General features: G+C 35.8%; 1 protein-coding gene across 1 annotated transcript; it reads left to right on the top strand.

The window, feature by feature from the left end:
- Positions 1-216: 216 nt before the first annotated feature.
- Positions 217-24861, top strand: LOC120629214 (aconitate hydratase, mitochondrial-like). Its single transcript, XM_039898077.1, has 16 exons — positions 217-428; positions 735-815; positions 956-1099; positions 1981-2172; positions 3551-3737; positions 4862-4948; positions 9561-9739; positions 11198-11320; positions 11947-12144; positions 13688-13807; positions 14661-14841; positions 15954-16103; positions 17082-17283; positions 18204-18422; positions 21337-21466; positions 24266-24861. The coding sequence occupies exons 1-16, from the start codon at positions 396-398 to the stop codon at positions 24407-24409; spliced, it is 2370 nt and encodes a 789-aa protein (XP_039754011.1). The 5' UTR covers positions 217-395; the 3' UTR covers positions 24410-24861.
- The last annotated feature ends 376 nt before the right edge of the window (positions 24862-25237 follow it).

Below are 25237 nucleotides of genomic sequence, written 5' to 3'. Positions count from 1 at the left end.
TTTTGTTTGACCTATTTATAATTTATTATAATAAATAAAAGGCATGCCTACAAAATTTTATAACAATTGCGTTGTAAATAAATTACATACAAATCTATTTTCGAGTCGTAATATTACATTTACTTTGGTAAATTATTTGAAGCTGACAACATAATATCACGAGACAACTGCCAGTGCCAAAACGTCAAAAAGCGAATTGCGAAGTGCCAAATCAATCTGCCAAAAATTCCGATTCCGCTGTAGCGGTGGAGCGAGTGTGTCTTATTTAAGTTTTAATTAAAAAACTGCGTTGCATTTACAGTGACGACAGTTTAGTGATATCCATGTTGCCTATATAAAATTAATTAAAAGGTTTTATTATTAAATTAATATTGTTATACAGAAGTCCAGCAACCATGGCTCACTGTATGAGAGTTTTGCATGGCCAAGTAAGTTCTATTTCAATTCTATACTAACCTACGCGTAGCTAATTATATTAGATTAATGAAACCTCATTTATAAATCTACTATATTCCCTATAGTCACAATATTTACGCTGTTATCAATTTCGCTAAGTTATCGATAACCCTAATGTATGAATAGTTCATAGCGCGTATATAAAATAAACGTTTAAATTATCAATATGGTTTAATTGAGTAACCGGATCTCGTCTACTACGGGTTCTGCTTAAGGCTTTGTAAAACTGAAACATTTTTATGGGGTCAATGTCCATTTACCGGAGTCTTAATTTTCAGGGTAGCAGGACTAGGATTGCACTCTTGGAAATCCAGCAACGATGCTTCAGCGTGTCACCACTTACCGCCGCGGCGGCTCAGGTACCATAAAAAGTGAAAAAAGTGAAATTTTCAAAGGTTTTCAGTGACTTTCCCTTAGTGTTATGTAACCAATGTCAAGTTGAAAATTATGAATACCGACCACTCTCTTCGAGTTTTAACGAAGCCGCGATGTTTTTTAGGTCGCTATGTCGAAGTTCGACAAAGCTGCCCTGCCGTACGAAAAGTTAAGCAAGACTTTGGATGTTGTGAAGAAAAGGTTAGGGCGTGATATGACCTTGTCCGAGAAAGTTTTGTACTCTCACTTAGATGACCCTAAAGGACAGGTGAGTGATATTATATTTTATACTCTTAATTTATTTATTCAATCGTAGGTTTGTTAATATACATGTATAGGTGTACATTTTTTTTATTTGTGTTTTTCCAAATTATGAACTTAATTCATTTGAAAAAAAAATTAGCACTTTGTTAAAACAACAAAAAATATCTATTATATAATGGTAATATCTAGCAAATCAATTTATATGGTTGTTGCTTGACTAACAATTCTTTGCAAGTTAAAATACCAAACTTTTCAAGATGCTTAAAATACTTTCTTACTGTAATATCATGCAAAAATCAAATTATACAAACAATATATAAAAAAAACCTATATTTTTATGAGGCTATGTTATCATGCAATTTAAGTTAATGTACAATATTACGTGCAGGCAATTTACTTTAGAATAAAAATGGCATAATGTCTGATGGATGGGGTTAGACCTTCTTGGACTTACATTAAAGTGAGTAATTTTGGAGCTTAGAACTCTTACATTAAAGTGAGCAATTTTGGAGCTTAGAACTCTCTATGCTGCTCCAATATTGGTTGGCAAGCTTTAATGATTATAATCATACTAATTTAGTGATAATAAACAGATGCCCAAATTCCTGTAAGTCAAGGGGATAGCACACATTTTATAACAAATACTCAGTAATCTAGGCTATAGATTCAAGGATAAATTGTCATGAAACACACATTGCAGGATTGGACGGGTAATAGGAGGAAATTGTTTTATTTGTTAGGGAAACTTTTTAATTTGTAATTAATTATAAATTAAATATATAAACTGTTACTCATGAAGAAAATTTATTTGTGACTAAGTAATAAAAATGTTTACTTTAATTTCACAAATTAATGCGGTGTGCTTGTATTCATTAATTCTTGAAGGAAATCGAGAGAGGCACCAGCTACCTTCGCCTCCGCCCTGACAGAGTGGCCATGCAGGATGCAACAGCGCAGATGGCTATGTTGCAATTCATCTCATCAGGTCTGCCCAGGGTTGCGGTACCTTCAACCATCCACTGTGATCACTTGATTGAGGCGCAGATCGGTGGTGAAAAGGATTTGGCGAGAGCTAAGGTAAGCAAAAAATAAGCCTTAGAAGTGCCAGTCTAGCTATTAATGGAATAAAGGAGAAAGAAAATTTATTTAGTTAGCATTAAAGATCAATAGTGGTGTAGTATTCATTTGGTTTTTCATTTATATATATTATACTAGCTATTGCCCGCGACTTCGTCTGCGTTTGATTTTGTTTTTGATGTGGCATTCAATTTAGTTGTAGTTCTAAAAAACATTAAAGTATTCAGTATCGCTAAGCCTTAAATAAGGGGTTTGCTGCTGTCCGCTGAGGAGTTCTGCCCTCTATCTCCAACCACATTCAGATCTACATAAAGTTTGGGCAAAATTAAACACATATTATAACCTCTATAGTACAAAAATAATTATTTAAATCGGTTATAATTTGTCGGAGTTATGGTGTAAAATCGTCAAATACTTTCATCCCCTCTCCCAAAAGAACCAAGCTTAATGTAGGGATAAAAAGTATCCTTTATTACTTCTAACACTTCCAAGAATATGTGTACAAAGTTTCATGAGAATTGGTTTAGTAGTTTTTGCTTGAAAGCGTAACAAACAAACTTACATTGACATTTATAATATTAGTATCGATTAGTATGGATATATTGTTATAAATCAACCTGACTGGACACTACGAAGGAATAGGCAGCAGATTTTTTGAAAATTTATTTTTTATTTGCCAAGAAATTATAACTGGGGAATCTCATAAAGAATAAATATTTGAGAAGAAGTGTTTGCAAACATTGCATTTGTTAAACAAATAAAAAATTACACATTTACGAGATGTAAGTATAATATAATATTAATTACATATTGAATTTCTTTAAGTATTGTCTGTGTTAAAATAATAGTAATGTTAACCACACACAATGCAGACAAGTGATATTGAATAAATTCCAAAAATTACGTTTTATTATATTTATAATAATTAAATATTGAGAGTGAAATAGTAAATTTGCACACTACCAAAATTAGCGCAATATCTGTCTGTTCTTGTAAGGAGGTCCTGGTTTTGATACCTACCAGGGTTCAATTTAGGAATTTATTTTTTTTAAATTGTCCGACTGAGACGTGTTGCCTAATGATTTAGGGTTCTTCGCCGATTATAATAATAATAATAATAATAATAAACTTTATTCAGCTTTCACACATAAGTAAACTAATTATACACTATTTTACAAACTAAATGCCTTATCGATTAGGCGGTACAGATGAATTATAACTGCTATCTTTCACCTAACAGGTTAGCTACCATCTTAGACTTTATCATGACTTACCACATGGTCAAGTTATGAGGGGCTAAACTGTAGTGGTATAAATAAAATTTCAACGAGAAAGTTTAAAGGGAATAAGCACCAATGTTTACTTTATCTTACAACAGGATATAAACAAGGAAGTCTACAAGTTCTTGGAGACGGCCGGTGCTAAATATGGTGTTGGATTCTGGAAGCCGGGCTCCGGTATTATCCATCAAATCATCCTGGAGAACTACGCTTTCCCTGGATTACTCATGATTGGTACAGACTCCCACACACCCAACGGAGGCGGTCTTGGTGGACTTTGCATTGGTGAGATCATTGTAACATAACAGATTATATAACAACACAGATTATATAACTTATGTGAATAACTTAAAGGCTGATAAACATTCAAATTACCCTAATGACTAACAACACGTATGCAACTTAACATCTACATTTAACTCAAAAAGGCGGGTGTTATAAGTTGAACACATTTGTGGAGTTTGACTGTGTCATCGGATTACACAAATTGATTTTTATTATATTCGTGCTTTATAGATATGCTTTTATTTTTTTCACTGCTAACGTTTTAAGCGGTTATATCCTTTAGAAAGGTTGTCCAAAAAATAAAGCACCTCAATAATAAGAGCAGGTTCTTCAATATTTTTAAGGCCACAATTCAAAGGGGTGTTTGGTAAATATACAGTTTTTAATCCTTCTTATTTAAACTAAATAAAATATTTAATGTCATGGATGATGGAGCTTCTTAATGACAAGTTAAGCAGTGTTCTGTCTTACTTTAAAAGACCTATTCCGCCTTTATGCCATATAAGGCCACTATCAAATCGTACTGACGGTAATTCCTTATCACTAGTTTAATAAATAATCATTATAAAACAATCAGTGTATTTGTATATACAGAAATTGGTTTCATATTGTTTTAATTCTAGTTAATATAAGTTAATGTGTGATGTTATTTAGGATTTAGAAATAATATTAGTTGTTACATATTGAATTTATGTTTACTTTTTTAAGGTTATTAGGTATCTATTATATACGTATCTATTATGCGATCTACTTGTTTTGCCTTGAAGATTACTTACGATCAATTACCACGTATAATGTTTGCAGCAACAAGACTTGATTGAAAAAAATATTTGGAAGAGTTAACGGGTCACTGGTTTTTCGTTACTTAAGGATATGTTTTTTAAGCTTTCTTTGTCCGTCTGTCCTTCCCGGAACCGCAATAGAACAACCTGTAATATTTTCACAGAATTTGTATTTCTAATGCCGCTGTCACAACAAATAATGAAACTAACAATAATTAAGTTAATATTGTATATTTAACGTTTGTATATGCATGCCACTCATACACAAAAGGTGTACCTTCACTAAACTTTATGTAACTTGGAGTATTTTCACATTTTATGGCATCTTTTATTCTTCCACAGGTGTCGGTGGTGCTGACGCTGTCGACGTAATGGCAGACATCCCGTGGGAACTTAAGTGCCCGAAAGTTATTGGCGTCAAACTTACTGGTATGCACTTTTTCCTTATTAACAAAACATGTTGTCTTTGAAGGCAAACGAACATACTTTCAATATCTCAAAACGCCGGCGATTTTACTACCTAGATCGAAAATCTTAACCTTAAAAAGAAAATTGAAGAAACTCGTTACACATTAATATGTGTTGACACCCAAATGACCATCCTTCGCATAGGTTTCGTCGTCACTCACGAATGTCTTAATATGCATATTTCTAAATATTTCTGAATTTAGTTTCTTATAAAAATCACAGCACAAAGGGTTTTGAATTTTATTTTCAAAATAGCTGCCAAACGTTAATATGTATTAATTTTTAGCTGGCAAACAATCAGAAGCTTATGTGATGTGAAAGAAGAGTTATGTAATACTGGTGAGAACGTTGACCGGGTTGATTGACCGCTGTTGTCCTATCTCGCACTTTACAGCGCGACATGGATTGGGTGGGACGTGGGTGCTAAGTTTCTTTGATCACGTGTACACCAACAGGAAACAAGTATTAGGCCTACTTGAAATAAATCGTTGACTGCCTAGTGGTTGGCGCTTCGGCTTCCCTTACGGAGGAGTTGCGATTCCCTGCACACACTTGTAACTTTTCGATGTTATGTGCATACCTGTATACCTGAGAGTTCTTGATAATGTTCTCAAAAATGTGTGAAGTCCACCAGATTCCGCACTTGGCCAGCGTGGAAGATAAGGACCTAAGCCCTTCTCACTCTGGGAAGAGACTTGTGCCCTGAAGTGACCCGGTAATAGGTTGTTGAAGATTGATATAGAATGACTATGACAGTTTGAAGTTCGCAATGCTTTCAAATTGACCGACACTATTCTTCTATTGGCTAAAATACTCAATTAGAGCGAGAATACTATTAAATTAGCCAATCACAAAATTTGCGATAATCAAAATAATCACAAGTTTCGCGATTTATCAGCAGATTTACGTTAGCGCCAATGTGACTTTTGTTTACTTTAAATCTTGCACTCAAGCTACGTGAAATATCTTATCACTCAAAACATAATTCATTGATAAATAACAGTATTTAGCAAAGGCAAAAACTATATAGATAACAATGAAATTTGAGCTTTACTACTTGCGACTGTGAACTCAAATTGGATTAACGTCATGCAATTGCGCCATTTGCATAGATAAGTTTCATATGATGCTAAAAATAGAAAGATATTTATTCCGTGGCGGTACGCCAACATCAACATACAATGATGGCAGTTACGGTTTAAAATAAAAGGCCAAGCCCTTTCTTTAAAACTCAAGGTACCAATATTATCAACATCCTAGTAATGTCTCCATCCAGCTTCGCACAGATCTTCTTATAAAACAGTAATCTTTGGGGCCCGCCATATCAACCTGCTTTTATTCAGGTTGACGGCCGATTGGCGCAGTAGGCAGCGAACTTACTTTCTGAGTCCAAGGCCGTGGGTTCGATTCGCACAACTGGAAAATGTTTGTGTTATGAACATAGATTTTTTTCAGTGTCCGGGTGTTTAATAATTGATTATTGTAATGACACTAGACAGAATTTGTATTTCTAAAACATAATTTAATTTTTTTTATGAATGTAGTTACAATTAATTGCAGGTGTGTCTTATGAATAAGTAAATAATAATAAATAAGTATTTATGTAAATTATTCATAAAAATGTTCATCAGTCATCTTAGCTCGCTTACTTTGGGGCTAGATGGCGATGTGTGTATTTCGTAGTATATTTTATTTATCATCAGGGTTTAGTGATAGTAAACCTGGCAGGATTTTACTTTCTCTTTGAGACACGGAGCAAAAGTTAAAGACCAGAATATCTTTAAATTGGATCTGCTTACTGACCTAGGTCAAAAGGCTTCTATTAAAATCCTAAAAAATATAGCTAAGATGCTATAGCTACAGTGATGAAATAGTGTGTAGAAGATTTACAAGAGATTTTTTTAACAACATGAGTTAAGACAACACACACACACACATACGTATAATAAACGTTAAAATATTAAACCTCGTATAAAAAGTAAATTGTAACTACAAATACCTGCCAGAATACCTGCCTTATCGGAGCAATATGCATCTTTGTTTTGTTTAAACGAGCCATATTTATAAAAACAGTAGGAACTGTCGTCTAAAATAGTTTAATCAGACAAACATTTTTCAGATGTGGGAATCGAACCCACGGCTTTGGACTCATCATCTATATTCACCCATTTCCGGCCCACCTATTTAGGCCTTTGTCTACCACTCATTGAGAACTCTCAGGCATGCAAGTTTTTCCAAGCAAAAGCCGGACAAGCCCGACACCGTTCATTTTTGCCGGACACACAATCAGAAAGCCGAACCATGTCCGGCTTTATCCCGACGCCTGGCAATGACCCAAATGCATATGATTTTCAACAGAAGTTACACTAAAGAATCAATTACTTTGATATCATAAAAAAATATTCAAATGAAAATGTGAAAAATTTTGTGTTGTAGGCATTCATGCGTTTATAATTCACACTTGTCTATTAACTGTATCTAGTAGCTTGAAGGTCGGTATTATTGTGGAGTGGTCGCAGACGTTATTCGATATCTCGCGTATAGTCTTCATTGGCGCCAATTAAAGTGATATTATACGTGTAAATGAAAACCGAAATATTACTTTACATGCTTTAGAGGGATATTTTTAATTACTGTCTCCAAGCTTATCTGTGAAACCGAAATGCTAAAAGTTTTTGAGTAAACCAATGCCTACTGCCACAGTTTTTTTATTGAAAGAAATCAGATATAGCCCTAATATCAGATGCAAAATTAAAATAAAGTGGCTCCTGACACGTTATTAGTTACGCGTTGCATAGCGTAGGTACTATGCTTGTGTCTGTCGTTTATTTTCAATAGGGCTGCCATAAGTAAACACGGAATTAGTTTGTATGGAAAAATATCATTTTGCACCCTTTAACAGTATAACTTAATTATGTTACACGTTGTATACCTCTTTGGTACATTACTATGACTTTGTTTCATAGTAATTATTGACGGAACCAGCAGTCAACAACGTAAGTGCAGTTTGGTCGACTTCACACGCCTTTGAGAACACTACGGAGAACTTTGCGACATGCAGGTTTTCTCACGATGTTTTCCTTCAGCGTTAAAGCAAGTGATTTTTTTAACATCTTAAAATAAAAACGCGCATATCTCGGAAAAGTTAGAGGTGCGTGCCGGGATCGAACTCTGTCTCCATGGAAGTTAAGCCGAAGCTCTTACCACTAGGCTATCAACGCTTTGATATCTTATACCTAGCTATAATAATCTTACAGATAACAATACTCTCGAAACGCCATATTTATTCCTCAGTTACAGATAAATTTGCGATTGAAAGAACCTACTGAATATTCCTACTCTAATCTAATAAATATAAATAACTAGTTATAACCACATTTTTATGGAATGGTTGAGAAATGAGAAACAAAACAAAGAATACATTACATATTAGTTTATTTTTGCAATACCAGCAGATCATTAAAAAAAACTGTAGTTTCGCGGTCGCGGATATGTGACTAATGCGAAAAATAGATAAAAACAATCCTTGATGCGGATTATATATCATGCTAAAATTTCAGCTCGATCGGTGCAGTACTTTTTGAGTTTTTGAAGCGTACACAAACCAACTTAACATTTTTATGTATATAGACTAGGCGTTGCCCGCATCTTCGTCGGCGTTAATTACGGTTTTTTACAAATTTTGTGGGATCACTTTTTTCCTGGGATAAAAATGTTGCTGTCCGTCTTTGTATTAAACTCTATGCCAAAATTGAAGTTGATTTATTGCTTGGTCACGGCATGAAGGAAGACAAACAAACAAACACACTTTCGCATTTATAATATTAGTACTAAATTAATACCTTCTTCAGGAATTTTTAGTGCAATAAAGTCTTAGTGTGCACATGGAGTGCCACCAAAACTCCGGGCTTGGTACAGAGAATTTACCCATAATCACAAAACGTTTGGTCTCGTATCATGCATTTCCATAAGAGATGCTTATCTTAAAGTCTTAACTTTCCTGTTACAGTAACACAATCTATAATAATCGTTTTGGCTTTACTTGATGCTAAATTTGGTGTCAACTGAGATAGTAACTTTATTTGACCTTTACCACAATAAAATCATCTTGACTCACATCCTGGGGTAGCTGGAAGAGATCTCTTACAGAGATAAGCTTTTCTTTGTACACTTCTTATTTATCATATGTTTTCATTCTGACGGGCGATTGGCGCAGTGGGCTGCGACCCTGCGTTCTGAGTCCAAGGCCGTGGGTTCGATTCCCACAACTGGAAAATGTTTGTGTGATGAACATGAATGTTTTTCAGCGTCTGGGTGTTTATATGTATATTACCTATTCATGAAAAAATATTCATCAGTCATCTTAGTACCCATAACACAAGCTACGCTTACTTTGGGGCTAGATGGCGTTTGTAAATAAATAAATAGTGATAGCAACTTGTCTGCTGATGGCAAGGCACGATGGAAGCTATCCAATTTCATTTTGTCACTCTCTAGTCCATTCTGCAAAGTTAAAAAAAACACTAGAGCCTCAATTCAACAGATTTTCAAAGCCAAACTCCTTTGTGTTCAGGTCAACTCAAAGGCTGGACCAGCCCTAAGGACGTTATCCTCAAGGTCGCTGGTATCCTGACAGTAAAGGGTGGTACCGGTGCCATCGTTGAGTACCACGGCCCCGGAGTAGACTCCATCTCATGCACAGGCATGGCCACCATCTGCAACATGGGCGCTGAAATCGGTGCTACCACCAGTGTAAGTTTCATTTTATTTATTTATTTGCTTCAGGCAACTAGGCCTAATAAGAAACTCATAAAATACTGTAGCTCTTTGTAATATACTCACGAAATTTCAACCAAATCGATCGAGCCGATTAAGACAAGTTAATCAACAAACAAATGAACGGAAGAATTATACAACAAGTGTAAATGAAAACCGAAATATTGCTTGAAAGGTCCCAGAGGTACATTATGTAACAACTAGTTATTTGTATATAATAATAATACACCCCACTAATCGGTTTCCCTTGGTTTTCCTAATCCTAAGGTTGCCTGGAAGAGATCGCTACTAAGCGATAAGGCCGCCCTTTGTATCCTACTTTTTAAGTTTATTTTTGTTGTGTCCATTGTTTTTTTTTTACTATTTGTGGTTTACAAATAAAGTGTATAAATAAATAAAATAAATAAAAATATGTACTGCCTCTGAGACATCTGTGAAACAGAAACGCTAATAGTGTTTGAGTAAACCACCGCCATAGTTTTACTGAAATAAATCAGATACAGCTCTAACGTCACATGCAAAATTAAAATTAAGTGACTACTTTCACTTTATAAGGTACGTGTCGCGTAGCGTAGGTACTACGCGCTGGTCGGTCTTTGATCTTCATTAGGGTTGTCACAAGTAAAAACTCATTTTCAATTCGTTTGTATGGAGAAATAAATATGCTTCTTTTGATTTTATGTTTTTACAGAGCGATTCCTTACGAGAAATATGTACATACTAGCTGTTGCCCGCGACTTCGTCTGCTTTTGATTTTGTTTTTTGATGTGGTATACAATTTAGTTGTAGTTCTAAAAAAAAATTAATGTATTCAGTATCGCTAAGCCTTAAATGAGGGGTTTGCTGCTGTCCGATGAGGAGTTCTGTCCTCAATCTCCAACCACATTGAGATCTACACAAACTTTGGGCAAAATTAAACACATATTATAACCTCTTAATTACAAAAATAATTATTTAAATCGGTTATAATTTGTTTAGTTTGAGTTATGGTGTAAAATCGTCAAACACTTTCATGCTATTGCCATTCTCCCAAAGGACCGAGCTTAATGTCGGGATAGAAAGTATCCTATATTACTTCTAACACTTCCAAGAATATGTGTACAAAATTTCCTAAGGATCGGTAAAGTAGTTTTTGCGTGAAAGCGTAACAAACAAACTTACATTGACATTTATAATATTAGTAGGGATAGGGATGTATACAACATAAGTATGAAAATAAGTAAATCTAAGAAGGGCCTTTTGTTCTCGCTTTCATATAGCGACTGCAAGAAATAGTGGTAAATAAATTTAATATATACTTACCATAATATTTTAGAACCGCGATTAAATGAAGCCTCGTTGGTGTTTGGGTCGAGCAAAGAATTGTTAGGGTGTTCTTTTTTTATATTTGTATGCAATTCAAGTGTTTTTGATTTATTTGATTTGTGTTTTTAGGTATTCCCCTTCAACTCCCGAATGGCCGCGTACCTGAAGTCCACGGGTCGTCAGGACATCGCCAACACCGCTAACTCTTACAAGCATCTGCTAACGCCCGACCCGAAAGCGCCTTATGACCAGGTGAGTAATCGAGATTAACCTTGCTTTTGCTATAAGACCGCCTTTGCATGCAGTGCTTGTGAAATGCCTTTATTACTACACATAAGAAGAAAAAACACTTTATTGTACGCATAACAGAAAGGAAAAGAGATAATTTTTATAATAAAACACAATGTAGACATGCAAAGGCGGCCTTATTGCTGCAAGCAATCTCTTACCGGCAACCTTTGTAGACAGGTCTTACAGCAAGAGTAGGGGATAGTGCCAAGAGTGTTGTAATATGTACATATATATTACATATATACCAAAATGGATAAATACAAATACATACACAATATAAATAAATATACATCATCACCATCACATCAAACCTTTACCGGCCCACTACAGAGCACGGGTCTCCTCCCAAAATGAGAAGGGGTTCAGGCCGTAGTCCACCACGCCGGCCTAATGCGGATTAGTGGACTCCACACACCTTTAAGAACATTATGCCCTGTCGTGGGCCGGTAGTGGGTCGATATGATGATGATGATCAAGTTTGATCATCTGTTTAGTACGACAATTATAACTAAAAAATCAAGGATTTTTAAATTAATCTAATTGTGTCTCATAATAAATTTCACAACATCACGTCTTGTTTACCACAGGTCATCGAAATCGACCTATCCACTCTCGAGCCCCACGTCAACGGCCCCTTCACACCGGATCTGGCCAACCCCATCTCGAAACTCGGCGATGAAGCCAAGAAGAACAATTGGCCCGTTGATATCCGCGTCGGTCTCATCGGCTCCTGCACAAACTCCTCATACGAGGATATGGGTCGGTGTGCCAGTATTGTGAAGGAGGTGAGTAGTTCTCTGTACCATTAGATTCGACACGGAAGTACACAGATACCCAAAAATCAACGCATTCATACTAGAGCAGCTTAAGAGAAAAACGCCCGTTTTCACTAACGACGAATAAAGGCAATGTCTTAATAAGTAACGCCTAATCAACCGCTCACAAATAGCTATCATCTAAAAGTTGGTGAAACGTTTTATTGTTCGATAGAAGCAGGCGTAACTTTGCGGAAATCCATAATATATTATGAATGAATTAAAAATAAAATTTTCATAAACGTTTTATTTCTTTACACATCGCCCAAATTATTAGGCATTCTATTTTGTCGATGCCTAGGTTTAGCGAAAACTAGCATAAGTTATCTGTAGCCATTCGCAATTTCGAGCTTAGAACAATGTTACGGCAAAGTAAAATAAACCTTATTTTATACATGTAAAGCTTAAATTCGTTCGCGGTGAAAGAAAAAAGACGTCTCTCTGTATTGTGCATTAAATAAGAAGTCATTCTGAACTTTTTGTTTTTGTACTACGGCTAATTACTGTAATTTACTTTCACCCGGCTAAGTTTGTTGTAAGCACTTCTTAGACTAGGGCGCGTTTGGTACCCTCTTAGCTTTAGGTTTAAGTTGGCGAACGAAGTTAACACCATCCCCTTACAATTATATAAACATACTAGCTGTTGCCCGCGACTTCGTCTGCGTTTGATTTTGTTTTTAAAGTATTCAGTATCGCTAGCCTTAAATGAGTATAGTTGTATAACATGTGACTGTCAATTAATTATAGACAAATAATTTGCAATAAAATAAAATTGTGACTTTACTTAAAGATCTAAGCTATCCTATCTCTTAAGTTGGACCAGACTGCTCACGGTGTGCCAATTTAATTTAAAATCGGTTCAGTAGTTTAGGAGTCCATCGCGGACAAACATCGTGACAGGAGATTTATATATATTAAGATATGTATGAACGCTTCATAAGGGCCTGTGATAATTAAGGCCTCAACAAAAATTTAGCTAGAAAATGCAAGATAAGGTCCGGAAGTTCTAGAAATTATGAGAATTAAGCTTAATTTTTAATAATAATTGTTAAGTAATTGAATTTTTTAACAGTATTTGAACCTGTGACTCTCTGGCAATCGCGGCCTGAGCGCTTTCTTCCATTAAGCTACGGCTCTCCTACCGTTGATGCCGAAATTAGTATATGCTTTTCACATCAGTCTTATAGCGACTGTATTGATAATTCCTCGAAGTGTAGGTAAAAACACTAATAAAAATTATTATAAATTATAAATTACACCATACAGATTCTCCTGCTGTTCGCGGAGTATAGCAAATTAAGCTTAGTTTTTATTACTTTGCGGATTTCCGCAAAGTAACGCCTGCTTCAGATATATTCCAATAGTTCCAGAAATTATTTAATATTAGTATTAACATTTTTTCAGCTATCATTTATTATGAATGAACTTAACCTAAATATCGCAGCGAATAGCTTCCGTAGATGTTGCCTTTCTCCTGGCAAAATCCAGTTTCTGATACATGTTTATGCTCCAGGCACTCAGCCACGGTGTGAAGTCAAAGATCCCCTTCAACGTCACCCCCGGATCCGAACAAGTGCGTGCCACGATCGAGCGCGACGGTATCGCGCAAACACTGCGTGACTTCGGCGGCACTGTGAGTACACACCTTAAACTCCTTAACTTACTATTCGAAACAGAAATCGAAATGTTCAACGGACGTTCAATCTTAAACAATGTAAAGTAACAAGAGCAATATCAACTCGCAAGATGAGAGGATTCTAATAACTGGTAAAGTATATGGGGACGTGACTCGAGGACTTAGCATCGGGCATCGGGTTCGAAAGCAATAAGCTGTTTAAGGAAACAAAAAGGTTTTCATTCACATGTCTTCAGGTTTCAGAGGATTTTTTGGGGACTTCGATTACATGGGCGATAAGGCCGCCAAATTGTATACTTTTTGTTAATAATTATTCTATGTTTTTGTGGTGTACAATAAAAGCGTATTCATTCATTCATTCATTCATTCATTGCCAGAAAAGAGGAAGACAAGAGTCAGTCTTCAGACGATACTAATAACTGTTAATGTGAAAGGAAACTTACAAGGCCGCTGCGCGATTTGGTAGTCGGATCAAATTATCGAGACGAAAGTATTCAATTGCCCAAAAAGCCACAATTACATAATGAAGCAGCAAAAGGTTATTATCATTCTCGGAGACTTCGGCCACATTGTCAAAAGAAAGGTAGATTTTTTTTAAATGATAACGATAACTGGCAAAGTGAAAGGAAATGTCATCTGTCCACCTCGTGAGGGGTCTACCAACACTGCGGTTTAACTGGGCAATAATGATGTTAGTTAGCGCTTTAATGTAGCCCTGGTAGAATACCTTGTAAACGCGGGAGCATTGCGGACGGACTGCAGTCTTAAGTTTATCTAGTATAATAATAGCTGCAGTCAGTGCGTTGTGCGTGAGGCATTATTGTAGGTACTAAAATACTTTTCTAACTAGGTGCTGGCGAACGCGTGCGGCCCTTGCATCGGCCAATGGGACCGCAAGGACGTCAAGAAGGGCGAGAAGAACACGATTGTGACGTCATACAACCGTAACTTCACGGGACGTAACGACGCCAACCCCGCAACACATTGCTTCGTCACCAGCCCCGAACTTGTCACTGCCTTGTCCCTCGCCGGTGAGTCTTATTCTATCTACATAAAACTCATATAGACATTGACGGATATCCATTGTTCAGCTTAAACCATTCTAAATGGATGCAATATTTCATAACTTTTGTTTCATCTTGCACCAGCGACCCAGTCTATACATCATATGACTTCTGTTCATTGGTACATTAATAATAATTAAAGACTTCAATACATTTACATATGAAATATTAATAATTCAATGTGTAAATGAAAACCGAAATAATACTTCACAGGCTTTAGAGGTATATTATGTGCTGTCACTAGGCTAAAGCTTATCTGTGAGACCGAAAACACAATAGTTTTTAAAGTAAAACACTGCCATATTTTTACATTAAGAAATCAGATACAGCCCTAACATAACATGCAAAATTAAAGTAATGTGACTCCTGTCACTTTATTAGGTAAGCATCGCGTAGCGAAGATACTATGCGCGTCTCGGTCTTTTATCTTCAATAGGGTTGTCACAAGTAAACACTAAGACTGTTTTTAATTCATTTGTATGGAAAAATAAATATGCTTATTTTGATTTTAATATTTTTACAGGGTGATTACTTATGAAATATACTTATGCGTCCTTCAGTATTATGTCCTAATTCTGTTACACATTGTAGAATCATCCTGTAGAAACTGCTAAAGCGTTTTTAATTATTCTTTCTAGTCAAAAAATTTTTATTTGGTACTTGCTCGATCAGTTTACGTCGTTTTGAATTCTTTTTCTGTGGGTTCACTATTCAAATAATTTTTCATTGTTCACACTTAGTTATTAACATTTTTAATTCTTAGTTTGTGTTATGGGTACTAAGATGACTGATGAATATTTTTTTTATGTATAATATACATAAATACTTAGAATATACGTATAAAAACCCAGACACTGAAAAACGTTCATGCTTATCACACAAACATTTTCCAGTAGTGGGAATCGAACCCACGGGCTTGGGCACAGAAAGCAGGGTCGCTGCAAACTGCGCCAATCGGCCGTCGGAATATTTTTTTACGATTCGAAATGTACGTAAAATATTTTCGTATAAAAGAGTGTTGGTTAGTCGTATTGGATTATTATTTATTTATTTAATCGTACTGGTGATATTGTGACCAGGTCGCCTGGACTTCAACCCTGTGACTGATGAGCTGACGGGCAAAGACGGCAAGAAGTTCAAGCTGTCAGACCCCTTCGCCGACGAATTACCCGCTAAGGGCTTCGACCCTGGCCAGGACACATACGAGCACCCACCCGCTGATGGAACCAGTGAGTACCTACCCATTTATACGGTACACTCACATTAAATTACTGCACGTTACGTTGTCACGCGCGATTACAAACCTTACGTTCCCAGTAATAAGGTTATATGAACCAATATTAGTATGCACTGGTCAAAATTAATACAAAATAAATTCCTCTTTGTCCAAATCATGATTGCCCTTTGTGAGACATTTTCTAGCGCCGAACTTTCACAAATTTAGTAGCAGTAGAGGAAGTACTACTACCGTGCTTATTTCTCCCGCTAAGCAGCATTGTCGCAATGCTGTGTTCCGGTCTGAAGGGCGTGGTTGCCGGTGTAACAGACACGCGAGGCTTCACATCTACGCCTCAGGTTTATAGACACAAGGCAAAAATTTGCAAGATTTGTTCCTTGCATGCGAAGTGCTGCTCTGTTTATATGCAATGGTTTTCACACTTACCATCAGTTGGACTATCTGCTTAGTCCATCAATTAATAAATATATTTAAAAAAAAAACTTCACGGATTATAAACGCACAGCATTTTTTTAGGGAAGCTATTTTACACAACCTGTATAGGTTGTCTGGAAGAGATCACTTCAGCGATAAGACCGCCTTTCCACGTCCCATTTTCTATTCTGTTTCTTCTGTATTACATGTGTTTACTTTGCATAAAATGTATGTGTGCAATAAAGTTTTCAAACAAACAAACGTGTGAGCCGTCACGGAACGCCTGGCAGAAGTGAAACATCGAAATTGTTTTATATATTATACCTATTGCAGATACTGCAATAGGTATAATATATAAAATGTATGAGGATGTATAACCACTCATTTTTGTAAGTCGGTTAATAATGACTATTTCATTACAAAATTAATATTCACTTTTATTGTTACATGCGAAATACAAAAATTTAATCATATAGCGGCATGCGTCGCCACGCCAGAAATCGGTTTTACGTGCGGCTAAAGATGTTTCACATCAAAAAACAACCCTTCATTCCAGAGGTGAGAGTGGACGTAGCGCCGACATCAGACCGTCTCCAGCTCCTGGAACCGTTCGACAAATGGAACGGCAAGGACCTGACTGATTTGACCATCCTCATCAAGGTTAAGGGCAAGTGTACGACTGACCACATCTCCGCCGCAGGACCCTGGCTCAAATACCGTGGTCACCTGGACAACATCTCCAACAACATGTTCATCACGTGAGTACATTTTCGTACTTACTAAAGACTTCTGGCTTTCAGCCAGACAGCTCTCCTGAAGACCTCCCTAGCGCAGTGGAGAGAGTTGTAATCTTATGAGTGGAGTTCCTAGGTTATGATGTAATTTGGGAATGTATAATTTCTGAATTTTCTCTCGTCCGTTCAGGTACAGGCATGGGCGGGAGACAATTTTGTTCTCCGGGAAAGTACAAAATTTTATTATCTCCCACAGCTTAAGCCACTTGAGCTTTGGCGCACAAGTGGAAATAATATCTAATTTATATGTTATTACATAGAAACTTTACCGGTACATTATATAATGTCTCTGAGACTCATCAAAAACTTATTAGATTTTGAGTAAACTACTGCCATAGTTTTTGCTTAAATAAATCATATACAGCCCTAACATCACATGTTAAATTTAAATCATGTGACTCCTGTCACTTTAGGTACGCGTCGCGTAGCTTAGGTACTATGCGCGTGTCGGTCTTGTATCTTAAATAGGGGGTTGTCATAAGTAAACTAAGAATGTTTTAAATTAATAGTTCTAAAAAAAGTACGCGACAGCAAATATCTATGTTATAATTTTGGAACTCATAATTACTGAATATTCACAGGTCTGGTCTGGTTGGACGCTTTGGCCATGGCTAGTTACCACCCTTCTTACAAAGACGAGCCGCTAAGCGATTGAGCGTTTCGGTGCGATGTCGCGTAGAAACCTATTAGGGGTGTTACCATACTCCCTAATACGTTAGCCCGCTACCATCTTAGACTGCATCATCACTTATCACCAGAGGGATAACTTGTGATGGAATAAAAAAAAAACGTTCGGTTGCGATGACGCGAATCCCACGATATGTTCACCCAAAAAGTGCTCCACGCGCCTAACGAAGTTTTCACTTCGGAATATTTGTTCGCAGCGCCACAAACGCAGAGAACGGAGAACTGAACAAAGTTAAGAACCAAGTGACTGGCGAATGGGGCCCGGTGCCGGCCACCGCGCGCGCCTACAAGGCCAAGGGGGTCAGCTGGTGTGTTGTGGGAGACGAGAACTACGGCGAGGGTTCCAGTCGGGAGCACGCGGCCTTGGAGCCCAGGCATCTTGGCGGCAGAGCCATCATCGTCAAGTCATTTGCCAGGTAAAGCCATTACTTATTTTTTCAGCCATACGTTATTCAAATTCAAAAAATGTTTTATTCATTTAGAACTTATTATAGGCACTTATAAAGCGTTCATACATTAAAAAAAAACATGTTACACTAATGTTAGTGATGGTGATAACTGCATTCGTTAACTTAAAACTAAAGCTAGGAGGGTTCCAAATGTGCCCTGGTCTAAGAAGAGCCCACAACAAACTTAGCCAGGTTCTAATCCGTAGCTGACATTGTAAGGCGAATGTGAGTTGGTCTTGTTTGTTACGCTCCCAAGCCTAGCTAGTCGGCATCGTCGTGAAATTTGGCTATACAATTTGTCGTTATAATAAGAATAATAATATATCCTTTATTGCTAATACAAGATCTTAAACTAAATTATTAACACGTTGGCTGCTGAAACACAACGTTTGTGTTTTAAAACTACGTAACGCGTGTGCGGCTCAAACACGCTAGGCGTGTTAAAATAAATGTACCTACAATGATGCGGCCGAAAACGCTGGGCGTGTTTTTCCGGCGTTCTGCGAGTGCGGCAAACACAAACGCTGTGTTGTTTTAATATACTGTTAGAGCGGCCTTTACGCAACAAGTGTGTTATACGTTACCGCAAGTACGTTTTATTAAATATTAGTTAAACGTTAACGCAATTACGTTTTATTATATATTACGTTTTATTATATAGACAGTATACCTACTTAAAATTCGTTGTTTTGTGAGTTATCTAATCATTATACATGAGTGTTTTTCTTAATAATTCCCATGCCATCGAGAGAATCGACCATCACACGTATAACTAACAAGTTCATATAAAAAACATGTTTTCGACCAAATATTTGCAACAATAGTATAATACCATCGATCACTAAATAATACCCACCTAGATAATTGCATTGTTTTAAAATATTTTATAGGGACGCGAAATAGATATTGATATCGATATAGGATCGTCGTCCTATGTTTTAGCATACTCTACAATGTTTTTCTGCAATAAAGGTATCCGCAACATAAGTTTGACGTCTATTTGTATATTTTTTAATATTTGTACGCCTGAGTTTGCCTGCACTATTTTCATTGGTATCGGTATCGTCAATAATTTATATATAAATATCGGTTTGCATTCCTTTATACCGACAGAATTACAAAACGATGCATCCGCATCCTTATTTTTTCTTATCGTCTTAAATAAACGTTATCGGTGCGGCCAGGGGTACCAATAAACTACTCAGGAATGAGTTACTATTGTTTCGAATTTAAAAGTAAATTTAACAATGGTTCTGTATATTTACTGGAAGGATTATTATATTTAAAATGCATATTATTTTAAAATTTGCTTCTTTGTCGGCAATCCGCATTCGTATGTAAGTAGGTATTTAATACTGTTTTTTACTTATTTATTTATCATGATTCGTAAATGACATTCACAAGTTACGCACAGGTTGACGTTGCCGCGATTTTGAATATAGTAAAATAGTGTACCTACCAGATGTAAAGCCACTATATTTAAAGCTCTTTAGAAAATGATTATTTTTGAAAAAAAGAAAATCTGTGTTGACTACATTAAAGTTTTATTCTATTTTATCCAACAAAAAAATACAAATTGCTATTCAAATGCGACAAGTGTTGGGTTTTCATGTTGTTCAATAAATAAATGAGAAAATACGAGTGATGTAATAACACACCTGTTGCGTAAAGGCCGCATAGCTGTCGCGATAAGTTTAAACACGCCAGGCGTGTGTGGCCGCATGCTCGTAGCGCCTGTTTCGAATACGCTTCACCAGTGCTGAAAACACGCCTAGCGTGTAATCCTGCCGCACTCGTGTACCGTATTTGTTAATGTTAGGCAGCAGTCAACGTGTTAACAATATGGCAAATGGCCGCAACTCGGCCTTATGTTGTGCAACAATGCTCAGCGCTGATTTTCAGTCTGCTCCAGTATCAAACTGAGCAAAAAATCGCGTCGCCCGTTGCTTTACTATTTATTATAACTAATAGTTTAAATTTTAATAAAAAAAAATATCAATAAATTGTGAACAACTAAAACGAACACAATCAGTACAAATTTAACAGTAAATAGTAAAAAATAAAGGTGTAAAAATAATTGCAGAAAAATATAAAAGTTCGAAATTTCAAATTCAAAAATGTTTTATTCATGTAGAACCTTATTACATGCACTTATGAAGCGTTCATGTTCAATTAAACAAAACTACAAATAAATTGATAAACCTCATTCATCATGAATCCCCATCATCAACAAAAGTCATTTGGCATACAGTATGCAGGGTATTAAAATATTATGTTATGTTAAATAACCCTAAATATTATGTTGAATATTGTAATGTTGTAATACTCAAATAAGCTGGTTTACAGCTTTTTTCGCCGTCCTCCTGGCGCAACGGTGAGCGCTGTGAATTTGGGAATAATAATTTATAATTGCTGAATTTTCTCTGGTCCGGTCTGGTCTGAGACTCACCAAAAACCTATTAGTCTTTGAGTAAACAACTGCCATGGCTGTTACTTAAATAAGTCAGATACAGCCCTAACATCACATGCAGAATTTAAATCATGTGACTCCTGTCACTTTATTGGATACGCATCGCGTAGCTTAGGTACTATGCCCGTGTCGGTCTTGTTTCTAAGATAGGGTTGTCATAAGTAAACTTAGAATGTTTTGAATTAATAGTTCTAAAAACTCGGCGACAGCATATATCTATGTTTTAATTTTTGGAGATTACTGAATTTTCTCAGGTCTGGTCCGGTGGGAGGCTTTGGCCGTGGCTTGTTACCACCCTACCGACCAAGACGTGCCGCTAAGCGATTAAGTGTTCCGGCGCGATTACGCGTAGAAACCGAAACCGTCTTAGACTTTGCATTGGACTAATATTTTCTCGTATCTGCCCGTCAGAATTCACGAGACCAACCTGAAGAAACAGGGTCTGCTGCCGCTCACATTCGCGAACGCCGCCGACTACGACAAGATCCAGCCGACTGACAAGATCACCCTGCTCGGCCTTAAAGACCTGGCGCCAGGAAAGGTAATCTATAATAATTAACTCACCCACAATACAGTAATTATAAAGTATAATATTTATTTATTTGCCAAATTGTGGGTACATAACAAGTTAACATTTAATTAAATAGTCCCTTGGCAATCGACAGTCACAGACAGCATGCAAATATTAAAAAAAAAAAATTACATTACAATTAAAAGAAGACAAGAATCAGAAATAGGTAAGTATTGAACTTCAAGCTTTTAGTAGAATAGAATAGAATCCGAGTTCCCAGCGACTCGTTGGATGTCGTCTGTCCACCTCGTTGGGACCGACCAATGTTGCGTTTACCTGTACGGGGTCGCCATTCCAGAACCTTTGAACCCCAACGTCCATAAGGTTTCGAGCTATGTCACCACAAGGCTTGAGTTATTTGGAATTAATACTTTGTATCACTTAACCATACGGCAAATTAGACAGCTGGTTGGCGCAGCGGCAGTGGCGGATTTACCAGCAGGCTGAGTAGGCTGGAGCCTAGGGCGGCAAATTTTAAGGGGCGGCAAATTTAGTTCATAAATTTATTATTTCGGTATCCAAAATAAAAAAAAAATTATTATACACAGTGTGTAATTTACACACATATAATACGAATTTCGAAAATTGGAGAGAAATTAAAATATTTAACAAAAATCGAAATATTCTCATATACAGTGCTAATTAATAAATATTTCAACATCTCTGCATGAACAATTCCTAAACGCTTTACTAATTATACATTAATGATTATGAACTTTTAGAATATCGCGATTCGATATTATAATCGAAATTTAGTAATTTTTACATATATTCTTCACTGATAACTGCTATAATTTTTTCTCCGTGTACCTAATAATTATGAGATCTGCTTACCCAATTCAATCGATATAATATCGACGGTCTAATAAAAATACTGACTAAAATTGACTAATTTTTATTAAATAAAAAAGTAGTTCAATATCTTATAGAGATCATATTAATCAAATAACTGATAGTTAAACGACTGCGACTTGACAATAAGAAAATTGCCTCCACAAAATATGAAGTGAGACAATTTGCTCATTAGAAAATTGATACATTTTATCAGTTAATTATTTTATTTGCAGTAAGAAAAAGTTTGGAAAATCCAAATGAGCAGGCCTTAAGCGCCCATGTCGTACACGAATTATTTAAATTAAATGTTTACATCAGTAGATTTGATAACTTTTTCGCGAAGCCAACTTTTTCAGAAAATGCCAATCGGAATGAATTAATTATAATAAGATAAAACAATACTCAGCTGCAATTTTTTATTCAACGGCTTCTCTCCAGTTAAACAAGTATATTAAAAAAATAATTTAAAAAAAAAAAAAAATTTCAAAATGTGGAAAAATTATTTTTTCGAATGTTATCGTGTTTACTGTGAACACGATCATCCAAAATCCATACGATATGGCATTAAAATTACTTCCTTTTAAATAAAAAATAATTAATCATAACTCATAACCGAAAATATAATTTTTATAAGCTCAGCGATCATTTTTCTTTCCGATAAGTTGCTTTTTAAATAATATTCATGTACATCATATTTATTAGGTACGGTTTAATGTGAGAAAACATCGGATTTAGATTTTTAGGCAAGAGTAGAGCATACCTACTACGCGCTTCGCACTTAAGGCATGCAATTGCGTAGTCGTATTTGTATTGTAACGCCAGAACAAACGACATGACGATTCGGTAAAAGTGTCTGGCTGAATGGATAGCACAAGTGTGTGTACTACACTTTCAAAGCTACCTTTCGTCTGAAAGAATTTCAATAAAACCAATTTCTGGATCATTAATAAGTCTGTCTTCATTCCTGCAAGAACAGAATCTAGGAAACATTTATCCAAACTTGGATATAGCACTTCGTATGGCTCTTTGTACACCAGCGGCAAATTGTTCAGGTGAAAGAAGCTTCTCTTGCTTGAAGAGAGTAAAGAACTACCTACGATCGACTTTAAGTCAAGAAAAGCTAAACGCTTTAGCTCTCTTGTGCATAGAGTCAGAGCTAATGAACAAGATTTCGTACGACGATATAATAAATGATTTTGCGAATTCAAAGTCTCGCAAAAAAGTATTGTAATGCTTTTATAATTTAACTTAAATCATAATGCTAACAAATAATAAAGAAAAGATATTTATTGTATTGTTTTTAAACTGCGAGTGTAATAATAAATGTTAATCAACGTTCGCCAAATGTATGTTTTTTACGTAAGCTTAATTCATATTTTGTAAGTATTGTATAGTTTAAAAGTGGTATACGATTGAGATATTTTTTCCTTAAAATAATGTTTTTTGATAATTCTTTGCTGTAAAAATAATCAAGGATCTAACACGGTACCATAGTTCTCAATAATAATAACTATATGACAAAAGTTGATGTAACGAGGATGATGGAGCACAAATTATAAAGTTGGAATTTTATTGATAGAAAATTTATATGATTGTGGACTAAGATATCAAAATTTAGAGGCGGCAAAAATTGAATAGCCTACGGGCGGCAAATCTATAAATCCGCCACTGCGCAGCGGGCAGGCATCCTGCTTTCTGAGTCCAATTACGTGGCTTAGATTCCGACAACTGGAAAATGTTTGTGTGATAAACATGATTGTTTTTCAATATCTAGGTGTTTATCTGTATATTAAAGGTCTTATATTGATAAAAATATTCATCGGCCATCTTAGTACCCATAACACAAGCTACGCTTTCTTTGGGGCTAGGTGGCTTTTGTATATTGTCATAGAATAATAATAATAATAAAAATATATATTGTTAAAAATTTTCCAGCAAGTGGACTGCGAGATCAAGCACAAAGATGGCAAAACTGAACGGATCAAGCTCAACCACTCCCTGAACGAGCAACAAATCTCCTGGTTCAAAGCAGGGTCCGCCCTCAACAGAATGAAGGAAATTGCATCGGGGCAAAAGTGAACACCGCTGAACTTACTTAACTTACGCACTGATAAATAGAATGTAGGTAAAATGAGTTCTTAAATGTACCATAGGCAAATTTAAAATCATTTGTTTTTGTTACCATATTTAAATGAAATGTGTAATCAAGTTTTAAATCAAAACAGTATTGTTTATGAGCCATTTATGTATAATATAGTGTTCTTAAAACTGGCAACACTTACGCTAAGCCAGTGCAAGTCAATTCGTTTAGTTCAAATCTATTTAATAGTGCATTTCTGATGATATAACACCAGACAATACTTGCTCGAGGCAGTGATGAATCTTATAGTGTAGATCATTTTATAGATGAAATTAGAAATTAAGTTTCAAAACTTTATTTCGATTTAAATCAGTAATTAAGTGAAATTGTTTTATTTTACTATTTATGTACATAATGTTAAAACAAACAACCAAAATAAAAATTACGTACGTATACCGTTGCTGTTTTTTCTTTCATTTTCTTTAATCTGTATGCCTACTAGCGACCCGCCCCGTCTTCGAACGCGTGAAGTGTTGATACTTATGTGGGGCAATTAATTTAAGAGTGATTAATATTACAATTCCGGGGAACATTAATGTAATCTATCTCGTAAGGCCAGCGTTTGGAATGTAATCGCACAAAAATATGTTCATCATGACATCTTATTACAATTCTTCGAATTTCTTTGCTTTGCTCTCCTATAATATGCATATTTACTGTATATAAACTTTATAATTTCTCCTATCTATTGCTAAAAACTGTATTAAAATCCATTGTATATGTAGTTTCAAAGATCTTGAGGGAACGAGTGATTTAGACTATGTAAA

This window comes from Pararge aegeria, chromosome 14 (assembly GCF_905163445.1).
Source record: "Pararge aegeria chromosome 14, ilParAegt1.1, whole genome shotgun sequence".
In the NCBI taxonomy this organism is placed as follows: Eukaryota; Metazoa; Arthropoda; class Insecta; order Lepidoptera; family Nymphalidae; genus Pararge; species Pararge aegeria.
This window is presented reverse-complemented; position numbering and strand designations above follow the sequence as displayed.

Bases quoted from the DNA above. Each gene is read 5' to 3' on its own strand.
- LOC120629214 (XM_039898077.1), top strand. From the start codon at position 396: ATGGCTCACTGTATGAGAGTTTTGCATGGCCAA. The intron at 17,284-18,203 runs GTGAGTACATTT...ATTTGTTCGCAG, and splicing joins TCCAACAACATGTTCATCAC to CGCCACAAACGCAGAGAACG. The intron at 21,467-24,265 runs GTAATCTATAAT...AAAATTTTCCAG, and splicing joins AAGACCTGGCGCCAGGAAAG to CAAGTGGACTGCGAGATCAA.